Genomic DNA, 23,434 nt, shown 5'->3' with positions numbered 1-23,434 from the left:
GGGTGCATAGCCTGGGAAGTAATTTGGGAGGCAAGAGGCCAAGCTTTGCCGGGATATTAAGTGTTTACACATTTGCAGAACATCCCAGAAGACATGGGCAAGCCTCTTGGAAGTAGCTGGATACTGACGACTGAAGCTGGAGCAGAGAGGGGTATGTTTCTGCAAAACCACATACAAAACGGACTACGGAAATCTTACTACCGAGGCTTGCTCTGGCAGGAGAGAAAGGTGTAGCATCCCTTAAGTCATCAGTCGTGTCTACTCTTCACGGCCTGCTCTCACCTCAGTTCCCCACGAAGACGCCGGGAGCAGGTGGCCGGAAGGAGCCTTTCCCTCCCTTCTCCGGTGATTCCCAGAACTCCCGTCTCTACCCATCAACGGCTCCCAGTCAAAGGAGCTTAATAGACGGCGACGTTTTCGACTGGCTACCCACCAGGCAGGCTGAAAGCGCATGGAGGGCATCATCCACCTTCAGACAGCTACTTGCCCACACCTCAACGAGCTCTGGGCGTTGCGCCAGCATTTGAAGAAGCGATCTGTTGCCAAGCGATCCACACGACGAGCCTTAGTTATCGCGAGACTTCACAGGCACCCTCAACATTAGCCCGCCGGAAGCGGAAGTCAGGTGATTGTCGGATTCTAGAGGAAGGGGCTCCGTTACATTGGAGAGCTGGAGTGGTCTGGAGTTCCACGGTGTGGTGAGCCAGAGGTCACCTCTCCTGCGGCTTCTCAGTGTCTCGCCGGGGAGGTTCGGCCCGAGTTGGATAGACATAGCCCTTGGCGGGTGAGTCGCCCAGGACGCCCGGGGGGAGGGAGCGGGGCGGCCGAGCTGGGTGGCCGGCGAGGTGTCCTCCCCTCGTGCGGTGATCTGTACTCTTTGCTAGACCGAAACCCATTTACTTCTCACGGCCCATAATTTCCCTCATTTCTGGAGGTATAGGTGCTTCGGAAGGGAGCAAAATGCCAGAACCTTGGTAAGCAAGCTGTGATGTGCCTTGAGGACGGACTGGAAAACGCAGTTGTTTTCAGTCTGCATCTTCGTCTGTTCCCCGGGCTCACCTCCTAGGGCAGCGAAACCCCATTCTGGTTGGTTATTTCCAGGGTTAGTCGCCCACAACCAAAGTTCTTTGTGGTTTTATTTGTGGTGAATAAATTAGTAGTGTTCAAGTACAAATCTGAAAGGCTTATCCTAAAAGAACATATATACTTTATGAAGTTCTTATTCATCCTTGAACTATTTTGCTTTTGAAGACCCAGAGGACAAATCTTGTAGCTTCTTGCTCTTCACTGTGAGAACCAGTTCCCTCTTTGGAATGTTAGTTTTGGAAGTCTTTAGAGCGTTTTCTTTTTTTTGAGACGGAGTCTCGCTCTGTCGCCCAGGCTGGAGTGCAGTGGCGCGATCTCGGCTCACTGCAACCTCTGCCTCCCGGGTTCAAGCGATTCTCCTGCCTCAGCCTCCCGAGTAGCTGGGACTACAGGCACTTGCCACCACGCCCAGCTAATTTTTTCTATTTTTAGGAGAGACGGGGTTTCACCGTGTTAGCCAGGCTGGTCTCGATCTCCTGACGTCGTGATCCGCCCGCCTCGGCCTCCCAAAGTGTTGGGATTACAGGCGTGAGCCACCGCGCCTGGCCTTAGAGCACTTTTACTCCAATTCTGTCCTTGAGTAAGACTGTTATGCGCTACCCTCCCCGCCAAACACCTTTTGAGAGTTTCCTTAAATAAATTCAAGTTTGTTGTTTTCCTCCCACAGATTTAAACAACCTAATAAGCAATACAGCTGCCTCAAATCTTTGGGGTAAGTAAAGCTTGGGTTAATTAACATTCTATTTAAATTCCATTCTCAGTATATAGTTGATATTTGTTTACATGAGTGTGGGTAGGGAGTTGTGGGAGAACATATGAGAACATAAAAATGGAGTAGCACCTTTTCCTTGCCTTACGATTTTTACTGCCCATCTGGATTAGGTATGGGTCATCTTTTTAGTGATTTCTGTGATCCCAGTAGAATTCTTCTAGGCATAATTTTAATTAGCTGAATTTATTTAAAACTCATTCCTTGGATTTGAGAATTTGACATATAGTTTGCCAATCCCAGACACATTGAAAGTCTTTTATATTTGGCATTTGATAAAGCATACTAAGAGCAATAGTCTGAAAGATAAGAGTGTCAGGCTGGGCGTGGTGGCTCACGCCTGTTATCCCAACACTTTGGAAGGCTGAGGCAGGTGGATCACCTGAGGTCAGGAGTTCAAGATCAGCCTGGCCAACATAATGAAACCCCATCTCTACTAAAAATACAAAAATTAGCGGGCGGGCGTGCACCTGTAATCCCAGTTACTCAGGAGGCTAAGACAGGAGAATCACTTGAATTCAGGAGGCGGAGACTGCAGTGAGCCGAGATCGTGCCATTGCACTCCAGCCTGGGCAACAAGAGTGAAACTCCGTCTCAAAAAAACCAAAACAAAACAAAACAAAAAAACCTGGGCGCAGTGGCTCACACCTGTAATCCCAGCGCTTCGGGAGGCCAAGGCAGGCGAATCATGAGGTCAGGAGTTCAAGACCAGCCTGGTCAACAAAACCCCATCTCTACTAAAAATACCAAAATTAGCTGGGTGTGGTGGTGCATGCCTGTAATCCCAGCTACTTGGGAGGCTGAGGCAGGAGAATTGCTTGAACCTGGGAGGCAGAGGTTGCATTGTGCTGAGATTGCACTATTGCACTCCAGCTCTGGGCGACAGAGCAAGACTCTGTCTCGGGGAAAAATAAAAAAAAGAAAATCTATATATTGTTTCTTGCACTCCAAACAATAATTTCGGTTTAATTTTGTTGGGGTGAAAGTAGGTAGTATAAATGTTACAAATATTTGCATATGTTTGGAGGAAAGGCAGGCTAATGAAGAAGTTACCACAGTAGCTTCCATTGTCACATCTCTTTGTCCAAAACCTTTTATTGGAAGTTAATAACGTAAGAAAAATAATTTGGGCCAGGCACAGTGGCTCAAGCCTGTAATCCCAGCACTTTGGGAGGCCAAGGTGGGAGGATCACTGAAGCCCAAGACTTCCAGCCTAGGCAACATGGCAAGACCCCATCTCTTCAAAAAATACGAAAATTAGCTGGGTATGGGTAGCATGCACCTGTAGTCCCAGCAACTTGGGAGGCTGAGGTGGGAGGATTGTTTGAGCCAGGGAAGTCAAGGTTGCAGTGACCCGAGGTTGTGCCACTGTGCTCCAGCCTGGGTGACAGAGTGAGAGACTCTGTCTCAAAAAAAAGAAAAGAAAAGAAATGTTGAATTCAGTATCTAAAATATGACAAGTCTGAAAGCACACAAAGGCTTCCACGAATACCCTGCCTAAAAATTGCTTACTTCTTGGTTTTTCATTATCTGGAGAGTGTTAACAATTTTTAAATTGTTTTAATGGAAATGTCTTTAAAATTGTACAGAATTTCAGAATGACTGACACTGCTGAAGCTGTTCCAAATTTTGAAGAGATGTTTGCTAGTAGATTCACAGAAAATGACAAGGAGTATCAGGAATACCTGAAACGTCCTCCTGAGTCTCCTCCAATTGTTGAGGAATGGAATAGCAGAGCTGGTGGGAACCAAAGAAACAGAGGCAATCGGTGTGTATTCAAAAGAATAAATGCAGATGGTTGATCTGGCAGAGGATCGCTTTAATCTGCTAGACTGGAAGATCAGTGAGGGCAGGGACCACTGTTTTTAGTACGGCATACCTAGTACCTAATAACAGTACCTGGTACATCGTTTCTGATAGATATTTGCTTTAATATTTTTTCAGCACCATATATTTTTTCTTGCTGTTCAAGTATGTGTGTTTTCTTGCTTTTAGATGTTCTTTCTGTAGACTAGTATTTTCAGTGCAAATCTACTTTAAAAACCTAGAGTTGGCCGGGTGCGGTGGCTCAAACCTGTAATCCCAGCACTTTGGGAGGCCGAGGCGGGTGGATCACGAGGTCAGGAGATCGAGACCATCCTGGCTAACACGGTGAAACCCCGTCTCTACTAAAAAATACAAAAAACTAGCCAGGCGAGGTGGTGGGCGCCTGTAGTTCCAGCTACTTGGGAGGCTGAGGCAGGAGAATGGCATAAACCCAGGAGGCAGAGCTTTCAGTGAGATGAGATCCGGCCACTGCACTCCAGCCTGGGCGACAGAGCGAGACTCCGTCTCAAAAAAAAAAAAAGAAAAAAAAAAACCCTAGAGTTTTCAACAACTTGTTCAATTCCAGAAAGAAAATATTGTTTTGATTTTACTTTAGGAAGAAGTTTACAAATGGAAGTTACTTTTACTTAATAATTCAAAATAGTCAAAGGAATAAATTACTATATCGTTTTTGTATAATTGAATAGATTTCACTTTAATTTGGAACTATTCTATTGGTTATATAGTCTGCCTATGTCTCTGTAAAGTGTACCTAGTATAACACTGGAAGAGTGATTTCAATCTTAGGGAAGTTTTGAATAACTGGTGCTATAACGTTCTATTGTGAAAAATGTTTTATAGTCTTATTTATTGTGTATTAGAATGAGAAACCAGAAGCACTGCTATGGGTTTGTCATAATGTTTTTTTAACAAGGGAAGTTTAAAGACCTTTTTTGTTTTTATTGTTGTAGGTTGCAAGACAACAGACAGTTCAGAGGCAGGGACAACAGATGGGGGTGGCCAAGTGACAATCGATCCAATCAGTGGCATGGACGATCCTGGGGTAACAATTACCCGCAACACAGACAAGAACCTTACTATCCCCAGCAATATGGACATTATGGTTACAACCAGCGGCCTCCTTACGGTTACTACTGATAGAAATGTTGGCAGCTTTTAGTAAAAGCATTTACTCTGTTACCATGACAAAAGTTTGGGTGTCTTCTGTTGGTCATAGTTTTATATCTGATTTTAGAGAATGGATTATTGATTTTGTGGAAGTTGAGACTTTAAAAAAAAATAGATCTTACTTGCGAGATGCAGTGGTTGCTGGGAATACCTGAAATTGTGGATTATATTGCTTGACTTCTACCTCAGAATCTTCTTTTTTCATGACTTAATAGTGCTATGAGTTTGGTATATTATTTGACCTCTAGGAGTTCTTTGTTTTACACAGAAATAAAAATTTTTAAATAGAAAATGCTTACTTTTACTTTGTAAGGTAAGAGAGGATCCATATGCTTAGATGTGCTCATTTCTAAAATTTTAGAGGTTGGGCCGGGCACGGTGGCTCAAGCCTGTAATCCCAGCACTTTGGGAGGCCGAGATGGGCGGATCACGAGGTCAGGAGATCAAGACCATCCTGGCTAACACGGTGAAACCCCGTCTCTACTAAAAAATACAAAAAACTAGCCGGGCGACGTGGCGGACGCCTGTAGTCCCAGCTACTCGGGAGGCTGAGGCAGGAGAATGGCGTAAACCCGGGAGGCGGAGCTTGCAGTGAGCTGAGATCCGGCCACTGCACTCCAGCCTGGGCGGCAGAGCGAGACTCCGTCTCAAAAAAAAAAAAAAAAAAATTCTAGAGGTTGATATAATCAGCTCATGAATGCACAGCTATGCTTCTTGTGATAGATTGTACATAACATCAGCAGTTGAAAGGTAAAACAATCGCTTTTTTTTTTGCTTTTGTAAAGTACTATGGTACTTTGTGATTCCTTACTCTATAGATGAGTCAGCGTCACATTTATTTGGGTTTCTTTTTAGAGGGAAATTAGTAATAAAGCTGTAAAATAAAGAAGGAATCGTTGTCAGTTTGTGTCTTGATCTCATGGTGGTTGGGATCAGGGTACATACACATCATTTTATGCAAACACTAAGGCTTTTCGCTAACAACATAGCAGGTCAAAATTCACACATACAAAAGTTTAACTCTGTACTGTTCACACTTTTCTTTTTAATCCTGTAAGTAATCCTGCATTTTGATCTTACTTTTTTGGTATTTAATGTGGGCTGATTTTACAATGTTATATTCACTTCCAGATACATACCTCTGCTGCTTTCTCTTCTATAAATAGTGATGCTATAAACTTCCTTTCACAGAGATCATTCTATTTCAAATCATTTGAATGATTATTACAATGATTTCATTCAAATAAAAATTTTAAAAATTTAAGCATCTTCACTCCCAAGTTCTGGTAGTTAATCCATTTATTAATATGTTGAAATGAGATTTTTGGTTTTTTTATGCTGTCCTTCATATCTGTTGAAAAGGGCTTATTTCGTTTGAGAGTAACATTAGGAGTGCAAATTTCAACATAAGGTCAGAGGAATTAACAGGCACCTTCCTGACTTTATTAGAGTGACCAAAAAAAAAAAAAAATACTAAACAATATTTTAAAAGGCACCTTCCAGCCGGGCGTGGCGGCTCACGCCTGTAATCCCAGCACTTTGGGAAGCTGAGGCGGGCAGATCACTTGGGGTCAGGAGTTTGAGACCAGCCTGACCAACATGATGAGACCTCTGTCTCTGCTAAAAATATAAAAATTAGCCAGGTGTGGTGGCACGCCTGTAATCCCAGCTACTCAGGAGGCCAAGGCAGGAGAATCACTTGAAGCCCAGAGGCAGAAGTTGAAGTGAGCCAAGATCATGCCACTGCACTCCAGCCTGGGCAACAGAGCGAGACTTCATCTCAAAAAAAAGGGTATCTTCGTAAGCCTGTTTTTTACTGCCTTCTCTCTTAGCACCCCAGTCTAGGCCCTCGAGGTTGACTTCCCCAGGTACTTCATGCTCTGCATCTACCTCTCCCTTTTATTCTCCCTGAAGAGCCACCCTCTCAGGTAACTATTTTATTGGAAAGGACCTAATAATTCGTGCATTCACATTAAGATGCAAATACAATTTTAACAGTAAGGGTTTTCCCTGTACCCCCCTAATTACATCAGTAGGCAAGAAGCCAGTGCTGTTATCTAAAGATAGGATTTGAGATAGGATTTGATACTACAGATATTTAGCCTAGATAGTAATGTCCTGACTATACCCCAGGATCTTCTCTGAAAGCAGAAGTGTTATTAAAAATATGTATCACCTGGTTGAATATGGTGGCTCACGCCTGTTATCCCAGCACTCTGGGAGGCCGAGGTGGGAAGATCACTTGAAGCCAGGAGTTCGAGGCCAGCCTGGGCAATGTAGCAAGATCCTGTCTCTACAGAAAATTTAAAAATTAGCTGGTTGTGGTGGTGCATGCCTGTAGTCCTAGCTACTCAGGAGGCTGAGGCAGGAGGATCCCTTGAGTCCAGGAGGAGTTTAAGACTACAGTGAGCTAGGATCATGCCACTGTACTCCAGTTTGGGCTAGAGAGACCCTGGCTCTAAAAGTAATGATTTATAGGCTGGGCGCGGTGGCTTACACTTGTAATCCCAGCACTTTGGGAGGCTGAGATGGGCAGATCACCTCAGGTCAGGAGTTCGAGACCAGCCTGGCCAATATGGTAAACTCCTGTGTCTACTAAAAATACAAAAATTAGCCAGGCATGGTGGCAGATGCCTGTAATCCCAGTTACTTGGGAGGCTGAGGTAAGAGAATTGCTTGAACCTGGCAGGTGGAGGTTGTAGTGACCTGAGACTATGCCATTGCACTCCAGCCTGGGCAACAAGAGCAAAACTGTGTCTCAAAAAAAGAAAAGAAAAAAAGATTTATAAAATGATCACCTGAGAAAGCACAGGCAGTTGGGACAGTAGCTGACTATAGCTTTAGGGCAGGATTCTGTGCTGTGCCAGCTGTTGACACAAAGGGAGACGTATGGGTCCAAGGCCAGCGCTGGAGGAGTGCTTCTCAGGAAGCTCAGAAGAGATGTGGTTTTCCAACAGTATTTAAATGTTTTAACACCCAACACAGCTAGGCTGCATGTGTCCTGAGTATCAGTCCTGCTTGAAAAAATGGGAAGAAACCTACTTTCAACATGAGTTAATTCTGCATGCTGCATGAATAATCTATGTTGTTACGGTTTTTGTTTTCTAACAGTAGTTACTATCAGACTGTACCCCTGCCTCCCATCTGCTTAAAACCAGGAAGAAATAAAAGGCACAGTTTCTGCTTCATAGGACAGAAAATGACATGAAAAAAAGCTTAAAGATAATTTAAGAGTAAGAACAAAGAATTAAAATAGTGTCAAACAGAATTAATTTCAAGTAGACAGTCTGTTATAATAACATATGACATTAGGCATAAGGAGTCCTGGCTTCCAGTTCTGTGCTTAAAACCTATGTGACCTTGAGAAAATCATGTAAATGCTGAGCTTATTGGCTCAGCTGTAAAAATGGTGACAATACCCACCCTGCCACCCTCACAGAATTATAAAAATAAATAACCAAAGGAAGAGCTTGAGAATATAGAGTTGTGACCATTAAACCCCTAGTGGGACATAATAGGTGCTGCATAAACATTTGTTGAATCAACGGAAGTATTTGGTAAATTGTAAAGCGTAGTGTTGACATAAAGGATATAGAGTAATGGGCAGAAGATGAGGTAGGGCAGGAGACGCTGAGAATTAAGGATCTGTGATTGTTTCCTTATGTTAATTCATATGTGAATTAGCAAAGGAAAGCAAATTATCTAATTCAGAAAATAAACACTTCAAATGTGGAAGATGGTTTGCATAAAAGTTGAGCTAAAATTAGTAGCATTTGGCCAGGCTCAGTGGCTCACGCCAGTAATCCCAGAACTTTGGGAGGCCGAGGTGGTGGACCGTCTGAGGTCAGGAGTTCGAGACCAGCCTAGCCAACAAGGCAAAACCCTGTCTCTATGAAAAATACAAAAATTAGCCAGGCATGGTGGTGCACACCTGTAGTCCCAGCTACTAGGGAGGCTGAGGCTAGAGAATCGCTTGAACGTGGGAGGTGGAGGTTACAGTGAGCCAAGATTGCGCCACTGCACTCCAGCCTCAGTGACAGGGCAAGACTCCATCTCAAACATAAATAAATACATAAAATAAAATTATAGCATTTGACATTTGAAAATTGGTAGTGAATTTAGAATGTCAAATATTAATTATTGAACACATCAGATTAATGTCCTTTTGAGAACAGGATGCTGGGGACTTTTAGAGTTTTTTGTTTGTGTTTTGTTTTTGAGTGCTAGGTGGACTTGGGGTTACACAGAATGTAATAAACTTGAGTCACTGCTCTGAGAATAGTTTTGGGGTTCCCGAAACCACATAGGAAAAAGACATCTGGGGAGATTTCTAGCATGGTTTTTGTTCCCAAAGCCACTTTCCTTATAATGCTCAACAGACAAATATGTAATTACCCCTTGTATTTTATTCACCTAAAGAAAAATATAGGACTTTATGATAGAATTAAGAGTAATGAAATATCAGTTTTAAGTTTAGAATGTTAAAATTGAAGGAAATGATCATTTGCCCTGAAGGTTATTGACAGCACTAATTTTGAACTCTCATAAAAGAATTACACTTGTTTCCTAAATGTAATTTTTTTAAAACACATTATCTATTTTTAAACAAGTTCAAGCCAAACCGAAATACAATTTTTTATACCTTAAAAATTTTCCTAGACTTCCTATATCATTTGATTCATTCTATCCAAACACAGATCTGGCTATGTATGGAAATCTATGCCATAGACTGTTGACTTCTTTTAATTAGCACAATTATCTACAGTGAAAAGGATTTTTTTTTTTTAATTAGGCAATATAGGAAACAAATACTCCCAGCTTAAGGTGGCCTTTATTATTATTGGACTTCAGTTAGCTGGAAACGTTACTTGTGAAAATACTTACTTTGTAATGTCAGACAAATTAGATATTATATGTAAACTATTTACTGAAATGCCTATTTGAATTTTTCTTTCAGTATCTTGCATTTTAACCAAAGACACATATTTAATATGTATAAATGAGGATTTTGAAATATTAAATAAGGCTTTGGTTAATTCTGTGTGAAAAATTATATAAGGTACTCAAAGAATTTTTATTCTGTTTATTTATGAACACAGAAAGATATGCTTTTAAAACTCTCAAATTTTAAAATTGATTTAAGCCCTACAGCAGAAAATACTCTTGACACTGGCAGAAGTGAATATTGTTAATATTAAGATTAATCCTTTAGGATTCAGATATATCCAGAGATGACATAATATCTAAACAAAGATTTTTCCTGACATCTGCTATATTAAATTATTATAGAATGAAATAAACAACTAGATTCAAGTAGCAGATTACAACACTGGAGCCCATAGCAGCCTTGAGAGCAGATATCTCCTCTTTTCTAGAAGTCTGGTCGATTACTGCTGGGACCAGCTTTTGAGGAAAATAAGGATGGAAGTAGAGAACCCTTGACCTGTGGACATTCTGGGAGAGAGCGGCCCTGGGCCAGGCTGGCTGCATGGGTCCCAATCAGTGGGGCTGCACTACATCACAGTGTGCCCAGGATGAGGAAGAAGTGACACTTCAGCTGTTGTGACACCGTTGAGGCCTCCGGGTGCCAGAGAAACATCTTGCTTCTGAGGAATTCAACTATCAGTGCTGTCAGATTAGAAAAGTGGAGATGAGCTGTGGATAATACCCCTCAGATTTAAAGATTTACAGGATGAAATAGGAGGAGCAGGTTAATGAAGAAGACAAGTCTTCTGTCAGAACAGCTGGCCGGGTACAGTGGCTCATGCCTGTAATCCCAGCACTTTGGGAGGCCGAAGTGGAAGGATCACCTGAGGTCAGGAGTTCCAGACCAGCCTGGCCAACAAGGCAAAACTCCATCTCTACTAAAAATAAAAAAAATTAGCTGGGCGTGGTGGTACATGACTGTAATCCCAGCTACTCGGGAGGCTGAGGCAGGAAAATCACTTGAACCCAGGAGGCGGAGGTTGCAGTGAGCCGAGATTGCACCACTGCACTCCAGCCTGGGTGACAGAGCGAGACTCCATCTCAAAAACAAACAAACAACAACAACAACAACAAAACAGCTAATATGTGATTCAACTGCCCCATCGCAGGATTAAGAGAGAGCATGAAGTATGGAGCACGGAGCTAGGCATATAATGGGTACCCAGTCAGTCAGGTTCATATATAAGAATGAGTTATCTGTGGGCTGCTGAGGTGCAAGAAGGACAACTCGCATATCTTTCACCATGTCTTCATGGGCTGACGGGCTGATTTCAGCTGTTTTCATTCATCTCCCTAAAGGGCACAGACAGCCCCACGTATGGGCTAATTGAGCTGGTGTTTTCATTCCTTTCCCTCAGGGACACGAGAGCCCTATGTATTAATTACCAGTTAGATTTTCTCTGGGTTTCAGTGACTCCTCTTGAGACAGCTTCAGGGGATGATGTGACGATGATCTCATGGTTTTTTTCCACTGCTAGTGCCTTTAACTCCCTAAAGGATCTCCAGCTTCTTTGTCTGAATTAGGTAAATAAAGCTGCTCTAATTGCTAATGGCCACAGCTTTGTTGTTTGTATGTGTATTTTTCGCATTTTAAAATTTCCTCAACTCGTGTGTTTACAAAATAATATAAAAAGTGAAACAATACAAAAATGAATAATTTTGACCGGACATGGTGGCTCACGCCTGTAATCCCAGCAGTTTTGGAGGCCGAGGCAGATGGATCACCTGAGATCAAGAGTTTGAGACCAGTCTGGCCAACATGGCGAAACCCCATCTTTACTAAAAATACAAAACAAAACAAAACAAAAGATTAGCCAGGCGTAGTGGCTCAGGACTGTAATCCCAGCTACTCAGGCTCAGGCTGAGGCAGGAGAATTGCTTGAACCTGGGAGGTGAAGGTTGTAGTGAGCAGAGATTGCACCACCGCACTCCAGCTTGGGCAACAAGAGTGAAACTTCGTCTCAAATAATAATAAATAAATAAATAATAATAATAATTTTTAACTGACTTCTATAGCTGTTATTTTCCTTTCTTTATTCACTCTTCTCTATCTTGCCTTCTAAATTCCATACTGTTTTCAGCCTCTTCTCTGATGCACTGCTTCCAACATGGCCTTTATTTCTATTATGCTTTTTTCCCTTTTTTTTTTTTTTTTTTTTGAGACAGGGTCTTGCTCTGTCACCCAAGCTGGAATGCAGTGGCACAATCATGGCTCATTACAGCATAAAACTCCTGAGCTCAAGTGATCCTCCTGCCTCAGCCTCGCAAGTAGCTGAGACTACAGGCACACGCCACCATGCCTGGCTAATTCTAAAAAAATTTTTTTTGTAGAAATGGGGCCTTACTACGTCACCCAAGCTGGTCTCAAACTCCTGGCCGCAAACTATCCTTCTGCCTCAGCTTCCCAAAGTGCTGGGATTACATGTGTGAGTCAACATGGCCAGCTTTATCTTTTACTTTTAAATTCTGTTAGTCACATTTCAAGTGTTCAATAGCCACATGTGGTATGAGCAGCTATCATGTGTACATGCTGCCCAGTATGACTGTAGAAGAGAACTAAAGGCTAGCATTTCTGTTGACTTGACTCACTCTCTTACTGTCCACAGTGCCCCAATCCCCCTAGGCATCTCTGGGGAAACCTAAGGCTTTGAAACAGTTTGAACATCACTGTGATAGTAAAAACACATCACAGATTAGTTTCCTGTAGAAATGACCAGGGAGTATGTAACTTGTGGTCGCAAAGTTTGGGGATTCTTCCCTCCCCAAACTCTATCTTGGGAACCGATGGACCCTGAGGCAGACAGGATCATAAAATGCAAAAACCCTTAATAACTGACTTATAAGGATTATCTGAGGAATGCCTATGTGGGTAGAAATAGGTGGTCTTCCTGCAACCCAGAAAAAGGGAGTTCTTGTACCATGAAGGATCATTATCTCCAATGTTGTCCCAAAAGATCATCTGTGGCTGGTTGATACCATAGGTCCATCCCTGCAGCAGAAATGGGAGTTACAGATGGTCATAGCTTCCTTACCTTGGCCCCTAATTTCCCTAGCTCTGATTCCAAGCTCTCTAAGCAGCCTTCAAATGATGATTCTCTTAAAAAGAGATTTCCCAAAGGGACAGAATGTTCTCACTAGCAGATCCCACTATAGTCTATTTGGCAGGCGTGTTCTTCACTCAAGTTAATAAGTTGGCATCCTGATTAGAAATTAGCTCCTTGCCAATTGCCCAGCCCAGATCCATTTTCAGAAACACTGGCTACGTGGACTTCTGAAACCTGCAGAGTTAAGGAAGGAACTCAAGATCATGCTGATTCCACCGTGGCAATGGGCTGAGACTCTTATGTACCCAGCTAGCCCCAAGTTAACACCACTCTGGCCTGAGCTAAATTTAAGATACAAGGGGACTAAGCTTAAGGAATGGCTTTGAGAAGATGAGAAGGATCACAGCATGTGAGCATGGTAGTCAGGCACTGCAGAACAAATTTCCTAATAGTGCTATTGACTACAAAAGGAACCGAGTTTCAAAGTTTGTGTGGCTTTCTGCTGTTGTGTTATGGTGCCACCTCTTGGATGTGAATTGAAATTCTAAGTTTTTAGTCACTAGTTACATGCATTAAAACAATTTGAATTTGGTGCCACATGGGTTCTAAAATGTATCTTCTGCATTATAGCTAAGGAACTATATAACCAAATGCCTGGAATCCAGGATGGGATGCTGACAGCCCACAGCCTAGAGAGCTGCCTCCTAAAGTTTGAGCATTTATGTGTTCGGAACTTGATTTTTCAAAACAGAATCTCTGTCACTCAGGCTGGAGTACAGTGGCACGATCTTGGCTCACTGCAACCTCTACCTCCTGGGTTCAAGTGATTCTCAGACCTCAGCCTCCCGAGTAGCTGGGACTACAGGCATGCACTACCATGCCCAGCTAGTATTTTATTTTTAGTTTAGAAATGGGGTTTTGCCATATTGGTCAGGCTGGTCTCAAACTCCTGACTTCAAGTGATCCACCCGCCTCAGCCTCTCAAAGTGCTGGGATTACAGGCGTAAGCCACCACACCTAGCCTAGGTGTTTGGAACTGTAAACACTGCAAAGATGCCACCTCCATCCTCTGGTCCATCAGAGGGAATGCTGTCCATCCCCTAACCGAGAGGAAAGTGTGGAATGGCTCACAGAAATCGAGTCTGAAATCTCTGCTCCTGCCTCCAGGGCATAATGAGCCAGGCTCTTCTTTCCCAGGTTCTGTCAAAGTACAGTATAGGCAAAGCACCTAGCAGTGTCTGTCAAGTAAGCACCCAAGATAATAAATGATTAATACATCATGTTTGCACAAGTAATTATCATTTATTAAGGTGGGGATGATAGATGACAGATGCAGTGCTAGAACATCATATGTCAGCATAGTTGGATAAATATTTTCCAAACCTTATTCATGGGCTGCTTCAAATCCGGGATTCTCAGGACAACACAGGACAAGAAAGGCAGTGTAATCAAGTCAATGTAGACTGCCTAGCCAGTATTCACTTGAAATTAATGGGAGTGGGCAAAGCTAGAATCATGTCATTAAACGAATGTTATGGAGGCTGAATATTTTGTGCCTTGGGCACTAGGTCACTGGGTCTACTTCAGTATTCATAGGGGAAGACCACAGCCCAGATGACGAAAAGTACATTAACTGAGCTTCTACAGCAGGTCAAGGTGCCCAAGCCTTAGCTGTGATCTCTTACCAGTAGGAATAATCCTATGTGAGACAATTTGTTAGACTGCTAAAGACTACCTCGTTTGCAGGGGGAAAAGGGAATCATGTTCTGGAAATACAGCCCCTGGGCCAGTTCCTACCTCCAACAGTTTTTTTTGTTTTGTTTTGTTTCTGGTTTTTTGTTGTTGTTGTTGAGACGGAGTCTCGCTCTATCGCCCAGGCTGGAGTGCAGTGGTGCGATCCCGGCTCCCTGCAGCTTCTGCCTCCCGGGTTCAAGCGATTCTCCTGCCTCAGCCTCCCAAGTAGCTGGGATTATAGTCATGTACCACCACGCCCAGCTATTTTTTGTAGTTTTAGTAGAGGCAGGGTTTCACCATGTTGGCCAGGCTGGTCTTGAACTCCTGACCTCAGGTGATCCACCCACCTTGGCCTCCCAAAGTGCTGGGATTACAGGCGTGAGCCACCATGCCCAGCCCCAAAGTAGTTTTTGATGACAAAGTGTCACCATATCTTGTTACAAGATACTGCTATGTTTCTCACAGAAAAAAAACTTACTAGGCAAAATGTCCCCACATTTAAAATATCACCACTTAAAATGAAGTAAACAGGTTATCGTAGTAGAAACTGCTGGTTCCTATCCAGCACCCATTCCTCTCTTCGTACTTTTCCCAATTTTATTCAGGTATCCCACTCTCTCTACTTCTTTGCTTCTGAGTATGCTGACCTCTAGGATGGGCCTTAATTGGCCTGAAATAATTAGGGTAACTCTTTCCTCTAGTTACTGCTTTAGGGAACTTGTGTTATAGAATGGCATTCCTTGACCATAGGGGCTAGCTTAGAAACTTCATGTGACTTGATTTTGGCTGATATAAGGGAAGGTTGACTGAAAGCTTTTGGAAAATACCAGAGCTCCTTGGAGTGGCCTTTTCTCCTACTGGAGGGGTTGATACATGAATATGAAACCTGGTTGGCCTTTTGTCTATATGAGGTAAGTGGGCCTAAGGATGAAACTGGCACTGCTGAAAAGTGAGGGGAAGGAAAGAAAGCTTTCTTTTTTTTTTTTTTTTTTTTGAGACGGAGTCTCCCTCTGTAGCCCACGCTGGAGCACAGTTGTGCGATCTCAGCTCACTGCAACTTCTGCCTCCCGGGTCCCTGTGCACATGCAATTCTCCTGCCTCAGCCTACCGAGTAGTTGGGATTATAAGCATGTGCCACCATGCCCAGCTAATTTTTGTATTTGTAGTAGAGACGGGATTTCACCATGTTGTTCAGGCTGGTCTTGATCTCCTGACCGCGTTATCCGCCCACCCTAGCCTCCCAAAGTGCTGGAATTACAGGCATGAGCCCATGAGCCACCACGCCCTACGGAAAGTTGATCTTTTTTTTTTTTTTGAGACGGAGTTTTGTTCTTGTGGCCCAGGCTGGAGTGTAATGGCACGATCCCAGCTCACCACAACCTTGACTCCCAGTTTCAAGTGATTCTCCTACCTCAGCCTCCTGAGTTGCTGCGATTACAGGCACGTACCACCACACCTGGCTAATTTTTTGTATTTTTAGTAGACATGGGGTTTCTCCATGTTGGTCAGGCTGGTCTCAATTCCCGACCTCAGGTGATCCACCCTCCTTGGCCTCCCAAAGTGCTGGGATTACAGATGTGAGCCACTGTCCGGCCAGGAAAGTTGATTTTTTATAGTATCATTTTATGACATTCTAACAGTGATCCATGTAAAATCCACAAGTAAAACGGCTTTATGGCACACACTGAAATGGTGTTGAAAAAGAGTGGGAAAAGCTCTTAAGACCATGTAAAACAGAAGCACATTTGCAGGCAGTGTATGGCATAGTTTAGAAGACAAAGCAGCTGGGCTTAAACCAAACTCTGCCACTAATGTGCACTGTGATCTCACATAAGCCACCTTTTTCTTGTCCTTGATACCTATTTGGTACAAGTTAAGAGTTGTTCTAGATGAGTGGCTTCTCTTTCACTGTCTGGGATTTTTTCTTTTTTCTTTTTTTTTTTTTTTTGAGATGGAGTCTCACTCTGTTGCCGAGGCTGGAGTGCAGTGGCGCTGTGTCGGCTCACTGCAACTTCCATCTCCTGGGTTCAAGCAATTCTCCTGCCTCAGCCTCCCGAGTAGCTGGGATTACAGGCACCCACCACCACACCCGGCTAGTTTTTATATTTTTAGTAGAGACGAGATTTTACCATGTTGGCCGGACTGGTCTCAAACTCCTGACCTCAGGTGATCCACCTGCCTTGGCCACCCAAAGTGCTGCGATTACAGGAGTGAGCCACCACACCCGGCCTGGACTTCTTACATATGAGGTCTTACATATAATCTCATATATAAATATATGTATGTGTATATATATATACATATTTATAAAATTTCTATCTGTCTGTCTATCGAGAGAGACAGAGACAGATACAGTGTCTCATTTTGTTGCCCAGGCTGGTCTCCAACTCCTGGGCTCAAGTGTTCCTCCTGCCTCAACCTCCCAAAGTGCTGGGATTACAGGCGTGAGCCACCATGCCCAGCTACCATCAGGAATTTTTATTATTGGTCTTCCTTGTGGATTTTGTTTTTAATGATTTGGTCCATCAATACATCTTTCTCATGTACTTGCTGGACAAAGCGCACAACTGCAAATCCGCTCTTCTGATCAGCAAAGGAAATTAAGTTACTCACCTTAATAAATTTCTATAACTTGACCTGAATATGTAAAAATATATTCTTAGCTTTTGAAACTTTAATATAGATGTAATTTCTGACAGGCTTTTACAAATACTAAAAATAGCTTCCAAGTCCTCTTTCTTAAGGATCTTTGGAGAGTCATAAAAACTACTGAACTTGCTAATTATAAGTTATTACTGAGGAAGAAGAAAATTCAGTGACTTCTCAAAAATTATAATTCACATTTAATTACAAGTCATGATTTTTCTTTACTTTTTCCACAAAATGGTCAATAGTCTTTAAAAGATGTTAAAAAAAAAAGCCATTTTTACATTTAAATAAGCATTTTAAAATCTAAGGTAAGACTACAAAGCAGCATAACAAGTTTTCTGTGACTTGTAAACTGGATTAGAAGGCAATCCCCCGAATTCCAGAACCGTTGTAAAGATACGATTTTTAATTTACAATCTAGAAAAACTGCATTCAACAAGGAGTCAAAGGATTTGGGTTCTAGTTGCCAGCTTGCATGGTACAATCTTGAGTAAGACTCTCAACTTCTGGATATAGGATATCAAAAGCCCCCCACAACAGAATGAAAGGTGTTAAATCAGGTCATCTTGAATATTCTTTCCAACTCTGTTATTTTACAATGCCATGAAATCAGAGTAACATGTTCCAGGCTGTTTGGGGTTAGGGATTTTAGAACCTGATTCAATGTATAGCACTTTCTAAATTTCTACTTTTTGGAGTCTTATTTGAATATATACCTATATATGTCCCCCATGTTCTTCTATGCATGTAGTATATTTTTCTATTTAACAGTCTCTTTATCATTAGCAATAAAAAAGTTTCTCAAGGATGTATTTTTCATTTCTTTTTTTGGCGGGAAGGGAGTTTCACTCTTGTTGCCCAAGCTGGAGTGCAATGGTGTGATCTCGGCTTACTGCAACCTCTGCCCCCCGGGTTCAAGTAATTCTCCTGCCTCACCCTCCTGAGTAACTGGGATTACAGGCATGCGCCATCACATCCAGCTAATTTTGTATTTTTCCTAGAGATGGGGTTTCACCATGTTGGTCAGGCTGGTCTCAAACTCCTGACCTCAGGTGATACACCCACCTCGGCCTCCCAAAGTGCTGGGATTACAGGCATGAGCCACTGAGCCCGGCCTCATTCCTTGCTTTTATGTTTTTTTGGCTTCCTTTTTCAATTTCTCCAAGATCTCTTCTGGAGTTGTAGAAGCCAAAAGCTTCACCACCTTTTCACGAGATTTACCACCCTGGACCAAAAGAGAAAAAACATACTTTACTGTCTAGCACATTCTAATGCTATTAGAGATAGCAGACCTTAGTTGTATAATGGGCTCTCCTGATGGCTTAGGTACCACTTTCTCTTGGTTAGGGTCTTAGGGTCTAATCAAAGACTGTCTCTTAGATTCTTCCTAACATTTGTTACTAAACTTTTGTTAGTACTAACAACTCTCCAGGGTTTTTACTTTCATACATCAATTTCTATAATAAAAGCTGGACATTAAAAACTCAAAAATGGGTTAGGCATAGTGGCTCACGCCTGTAATCCCAGCACTTTGGGAGGCTGGGGTGGGCAGTGGATCACAAGGTCAGGAGTACAAGACCAGCCTGACCAACATGATGAAACCCTGTCTCTACTAAAAATACAAAAATTAGCCGGGGGTGGTGGCGTGTGCCTGTAATCCCAGCTACTCAGGAGACTGAGGCAGGAGAATCGCTGGAACCCAGGAGGTGGAGGTTGCAGTGAGCTGAGATCATGCCACTGCACTCCAGCCTGGGCGACAGAAAAAAAAAAAAATCTAAAAAATGAATATAGAATCTTTATAATATTCTAGTCTCAAGCAATTCTTTAAGTTAAAAATGAAAATCATCTTTAAAATAAATAAATATTGCAATTTTACATAAACTTTGTAGTAAAATAATTATAGATATAAACAAATTGCTATTCTCTATGTTGTTAACATTTCTGAAAATTCCAAACAAAAAGTAGCCAGATATTCAAGTGCCACGATTTCACAACCACTTAAAACAACTTTAAAAAGGATTTGTTGGCCGGGTGTGGTGGCTCATGCCTGTAATGCTAGCACTTTGGAAAGCCGAGGCGGGTGGATCACTTAAGGTCAGGAGTTCGAGACCAGCCTGGCCAACACGGCGAAACCCTGTCTCTACTAAAAATATAAAAATTAGCCGACATGTTGGTGCACGCCTCCAATCCCAGCTACTCGGGAGGCTGAAGCAGGAGAATCACTTGAACCCAGGGGGCAGAGGTTGCAGTAAGCCGAGATTGCGCCATTGCACTCCAGCCTGGGCAACAAGAGTGAAACTCCATCTCAAAAAAAAAAAGGATTTGTTTACAAACACAGCCTTTAAAGAAGATAAAATTTGAGAAGGGGTTTATTTAGATCGATGGAATTTGAACAGGCAGAAGAGTGGGGAATACCTTTCAGGCAAACGTCAGAGCATAAGCACTAAACAAAAATCAGAAATGACCTGCCACAGGTTTGGATTTTTAGGTGCAGTTTGTTAATCAATGACTGTGAATGCCAGCTGGAATCTGGATAGGAACTATACAGTGGCACTGGAAAACAAGTAGAGCTTTAAGAAATATAAACATGGCTGGGGCCCCCCTCCTGCAGATTCTATTTCAAGAAGTCTAGAGTGATACCCACGGATCTGTATTTAGAAATCATTCCCAGGTGATTTTGATATCCACCCCTAGTACAAAACCATATTAATGACATCATATGAACCTTCTATCTTCCCAATGAGCTACTCCTAGCGAGCAAGGACAAAGTGGGGGTTTAGCAATACTTGATGGAGTCATTCATGGAGATGACTAACAATAGGAATTGCTTTAGGTTGTTTAGTGTGGTGATGGTTTAAAGGATGAGAAAGGTAAGCAAGATTAATCTGACAGCAGGTTCAGGAATGATTTCAGAAAGGAGAAAATGTTGGCAACAGTGGCAGTGAAGAAGCATAAGCACACAGCGCGGACAGTCTCAGTAAGGATTAAGGCAGCAGGCATGAAGGAGACTAAATAGGAAGAATTCACAGATTTCTGTGATTAAGTAAATATAAAAGTTATAAACAACTAGTTTCTCAATTATTTGAAAAAGACAGAAAAATCAGTTATTTTACGAATCATTATTAATGTGTAATAATCAAAGATGGCTGGGCATGGTGGTTCACACTTGTAATCCCAGCACTTTAGGAGGCTGAGGTGGGCAGATCGGTTGAGGTCAGGAGTTCCAGACCAGCCTGGCCAACATGGTGAAACCCCCGTCTCTACTAAAAATACAAAAATTAGCTGGGTGTGGTGGTGGGCACCTGTAATCCCAGCTACCTGGGAGGCCTGAGGCTGAAGAATCGCTTGAACCGGGGAGGCGGAGGTTGCAGTGAGTCAAGATCATGCCACTGCATTCCAGCTTGGGCAACAGAGTGAGACTCCATCTCAAAAAAGAAATAAAATAAGGCCAGGCGCAGTGGCTCACACCTGTAATCCCAGCACTTTGGGAGACCGGGGTGGGTGAATCACCTCAGGTCAGACGTTTGAGATCAGCCTGTCCAACATGGTGAAACCCTGTCTCTACTACAAATACAAAAATTAGCTGGGCCTGGTGGTGGGTGCCTGTAATCCCAACTACTCGGGAGGCTGAGGCAGGAGAATCGCTCAAATCTGGGAGTGAGAGGTAGCAGTGCACCAAGATTGTACCACTGCACTCCAGCCTGGAAAACAGAGCAAGACTCCATTCAAAAACAAAAACAAACATAAAACAAAGAAATAAAATAATCAAAGAGGTTTAAAAAGAGAGAGACTGCCGGGCATGGTGGCTCATACCTCTAATCCCAGCACTTCGGGAGGAGGAGGCAGGTGGATCACTTGAGGTCAGGAGTTCAAGACCAGCCTGACCAACATGGTGAAACTCTGTCTCTACTAAGAATACAAAAATTAGCCAGGTGTGGTGGCATGCGCCTATAATCCCAGTTACTCAGGAAGCTGAGGCAGGAGAATAGCTTGAACCCAGGAGGTGGAGGTTGCAGTGAGCCAAGATTGTGCTACTGCACTCCAGCCTGGGCGACAGAGCAAGATTTTGTCTCAAAATAAATAAATAAATAGAGAGAGAGAGACCTACCTTATCCAAAACCACATCACTCTTCCTGACTTCTAGGACCTTGGAAAGATACCGACAGAGCTCAGCATTAGCCTCTCCCTCTGATGGAGGTGCTGCGATAGCTACATTTATGGCCTCTGCTGTCAAATCTGGAATGAAAACAGTATGGACTTTACCCTTAAGGAGTTCTTTTTCTTCATGAAGCAAGGACATTTTGTAAAAGAGTTTTTGCATTTGCCTGGCACATAAATTTTCAATTAAAAACTGCTGAATGAAGATATGAATTATTAATCACATTTAAGGGAACATGAACATGATAAAAATGGCCCTACCATTACAGGAAATAAATCCAGAGAAGAAAACAGTTATTAACTCAATCTTGCTGACCAAGGTGGGCTTACAGAGCCCTGGGGAGTATCCTGGCTTTAGGCAACTGGAAATAGACCTTGGTATGTGAAAAGCCCCAGGCAGGGAGTCATAGATGGCCTTCAGCCTCATCCATGTCACTGAGGAAGTGCATGGACAGGGCAGCTTACTAGATTGTACAGGGTTGTGCAGGGTTTCCTCATCAGGAAAATGAAAGCCCTGGACTAGGTTCACCTCTTATGTGACATATATCCTGAGTGTTTTTAAAATTTAATAATGTTTACTTAACAAATATTTACAGAGCACTTACTATACACAAATTTTAAGCACACACAAATGTGTTAAAGGCTTTACAAATACTAACTTCTTTAATCCTTATAATGACTTTATGAAGATATTAATACCATTATTATCTCCATTTTACAAATGAGCCATGGCACCCAGCCTCCCATTTTAGATCTAATGAAACATAATATTCCAACAGCAGATAATGTCTACACCCACTACTTAGAAAATGCTGGCCAAGGAGGGTATGGCTAAGTTAACTTGGTCATCAGCATAAACCAGGTCTAGCACACCAATTTTGTGGTCTTCCTTTCAAAATCTAAAAATGGTTTGAAATACAGAGCTTTAGAGGTGCAAAATACCTTCAAAATAATTTAGAGCAATGGTTTTCCAACTTTTTTCTCCTTTAGAAACCCTTTCCCTCAATTTTCTCTAGAATCCCAATATTTAAAACAAATGTAAATACAGCTAGTCAGCAGCCCTGTCTGCCTGGCCTCCCCCTTGCCCAAAGCTGATTCCTGAGGTACCTCCAGCACTCCAGAGAATAGCCTGAAAGCCTCTTAGTCTAATGATCTCATCTGACAGATGAAAAAACTAGGCTCACGAATGTTTTACACTGTTTTGATTTAAAACAAGTTCGCACAGGAACTGATCACGGGTCTCAGATCTCAAGTTTTCTCCCTCTCCTTAGGCCAGTGATATTTAAACTACACTAAAATATCTCTTCTTTCTCTGGCCAATGTCTCCAGTTTTGGAACAGGACAAAGTAAGAATAATCTAGACTACGCACAAGTTTCCATACCTGTCCTTTCTAAAATACCGTATTTTTAAAAAGGAAAATATACAATGGTTTTCGTGTAACTTGGCATGACTTAAAGATATATTAACTTTCAGACACCTTTACATTAGAATCTAGAATTTTAAAATGGAGAAACTCTAACTGCAGATGTGAAAAATGAACTGTCACAGAATAAGCTTTCAGCTGACCAAAGCAAAGGGAGGCTGTAGGAGACACCTGATTCACACCTGATCCCACCCCAGTGTCCAGGTATACCTGTTACAGCATTTTGTTTGGAGCCAGGTTTTGCATGGATGGTTATGGTGACACAACCTTTAGGATCAACTGCCACAGGACCTAAGGGAGGAAGTGGTCTCTCTGGTTCCTTGCTCTGGCTTTTCCCCTAAAATGACAACCACGCAACTTTACAGGTTACAAAATACTTTCCCACACATTTAATTTGATTCTTCCACTACCCCCTTTCACCCTTAACAGGCAAATTAGATTAATCAGTGGTGTCCAGGGACTTCTGGTCACCTAGAACGCTTTTCCCACAACGTTCAAGGCTCTACTCAATTTTCCCACGAAGCGTTCCCATCAACCCAACAGTGTTTTTTCCTCCCTTGCAAGAAAACCTAACTCTGGCTTCTAAACTT

General features: G+C 42.5%; 2 protein-coding genes across 8 annotated transcripts in view; one reads left to right on the top strand and one right to left on the bottom strand.

The window, feature by feature from the left end:
- Positions 1 to 603: 603 nt before the first annotated feature.
- On the top strand, positions 604 to 5,141 carry RAMAC (RNA guanine-7 methyltransferase activating subunit). Of its 2 annotated transcripts, XM_023194305.2 has the most exons (4): positions 605 to 784; positions 1,754 to 1,798; positions 3,445 to 3,623; positions 4,633 to 5,141. In XM_023194305.2, the coding sequence occupies exons 3-4, from the start codon at positions 3,454 to 3,456 to the stop codon at positions 4,817 to 4,819; spliced, it is 357 nt and encodes a 118-aa protein (XP_023050073.1). In that variant the 5' UTR covers positions 605 to 784; positions 1,754 to 1,798; positions 3,445 to 3,453; the 3' UTR covers positions 4,820 to 5,141. The 2 variants fall into 2 exon arrangements, with proteins under 2 accessions (XP_023050074.1, XP_023050073.1); XM_023194306.2 differs by lacking the exon at positions 1,754 to 1,798 and having other exon boundaries at positions 604 to 784.
- Positions 5,142 to 5,506: 365 nt separating this feature from the next.
- Positions 5,507 to 23,434, bottom strand: part of C6H15orf40 (chromosome 6 C15orf40 homolog) — an 18,826-nt gene continuing 898 nt past the window's right edge. The window contains exons 2-5 of one of the 6 annotated variants that reach the window (XM_023194304.2): positions 23,055 to 23,181; positions 21,371 to 21,498; positions 7,026 to 7,140; positions 5,507 to 5,723 (exon numbers count right to left, since the gene is read on the bottom strand). In XM_023194304.2, coding sequence (XP_023050072.1) covers positions 5,701 to 5,723; positions 7,026 to 7,140; positions 21,371 to 21,498; positions 23,055 to 23,181 — 393 coding nt within the window. In that variant the 3' untranslated portion in view covers positions 5,507 to 5,700. Of the gene's footprint in view, positions 5,724 to 6,541; positions 7,143 to 8,832; positions 10,478 to 12,218; positions 12,825 to 17,429; positions 18,488 to 21,226; positions 21,499 to 23,054; positions 23,182 to 23,434 lie in introns of those variants that run through there. The other 5 variants (XM_023194303.2, XM_023194302.2, XM_023194299.2 and 2 more) reach the window with 5 other exon arrangements.

The sequence above is a fragment of the Piliocolobus tephrosceles genome, chromosome 6 (genome assembly GCF_002776525.5).
Source record: "Piliocolobus tephrosceles isolate RC106 chromosome 6, ASM277652v3, whole genome shotgun sequence".
NCBI lineage: Eukaryota > Metazoa > Chordata > Mammalia > Primates > Cercopithecidae > Piliocolobus > Piliocolobus tephrosceles.
Note: the sequence above shows the minus strand (reverse complement) of the source record. Positions and strands in the feature narration are given on the sequence as shown.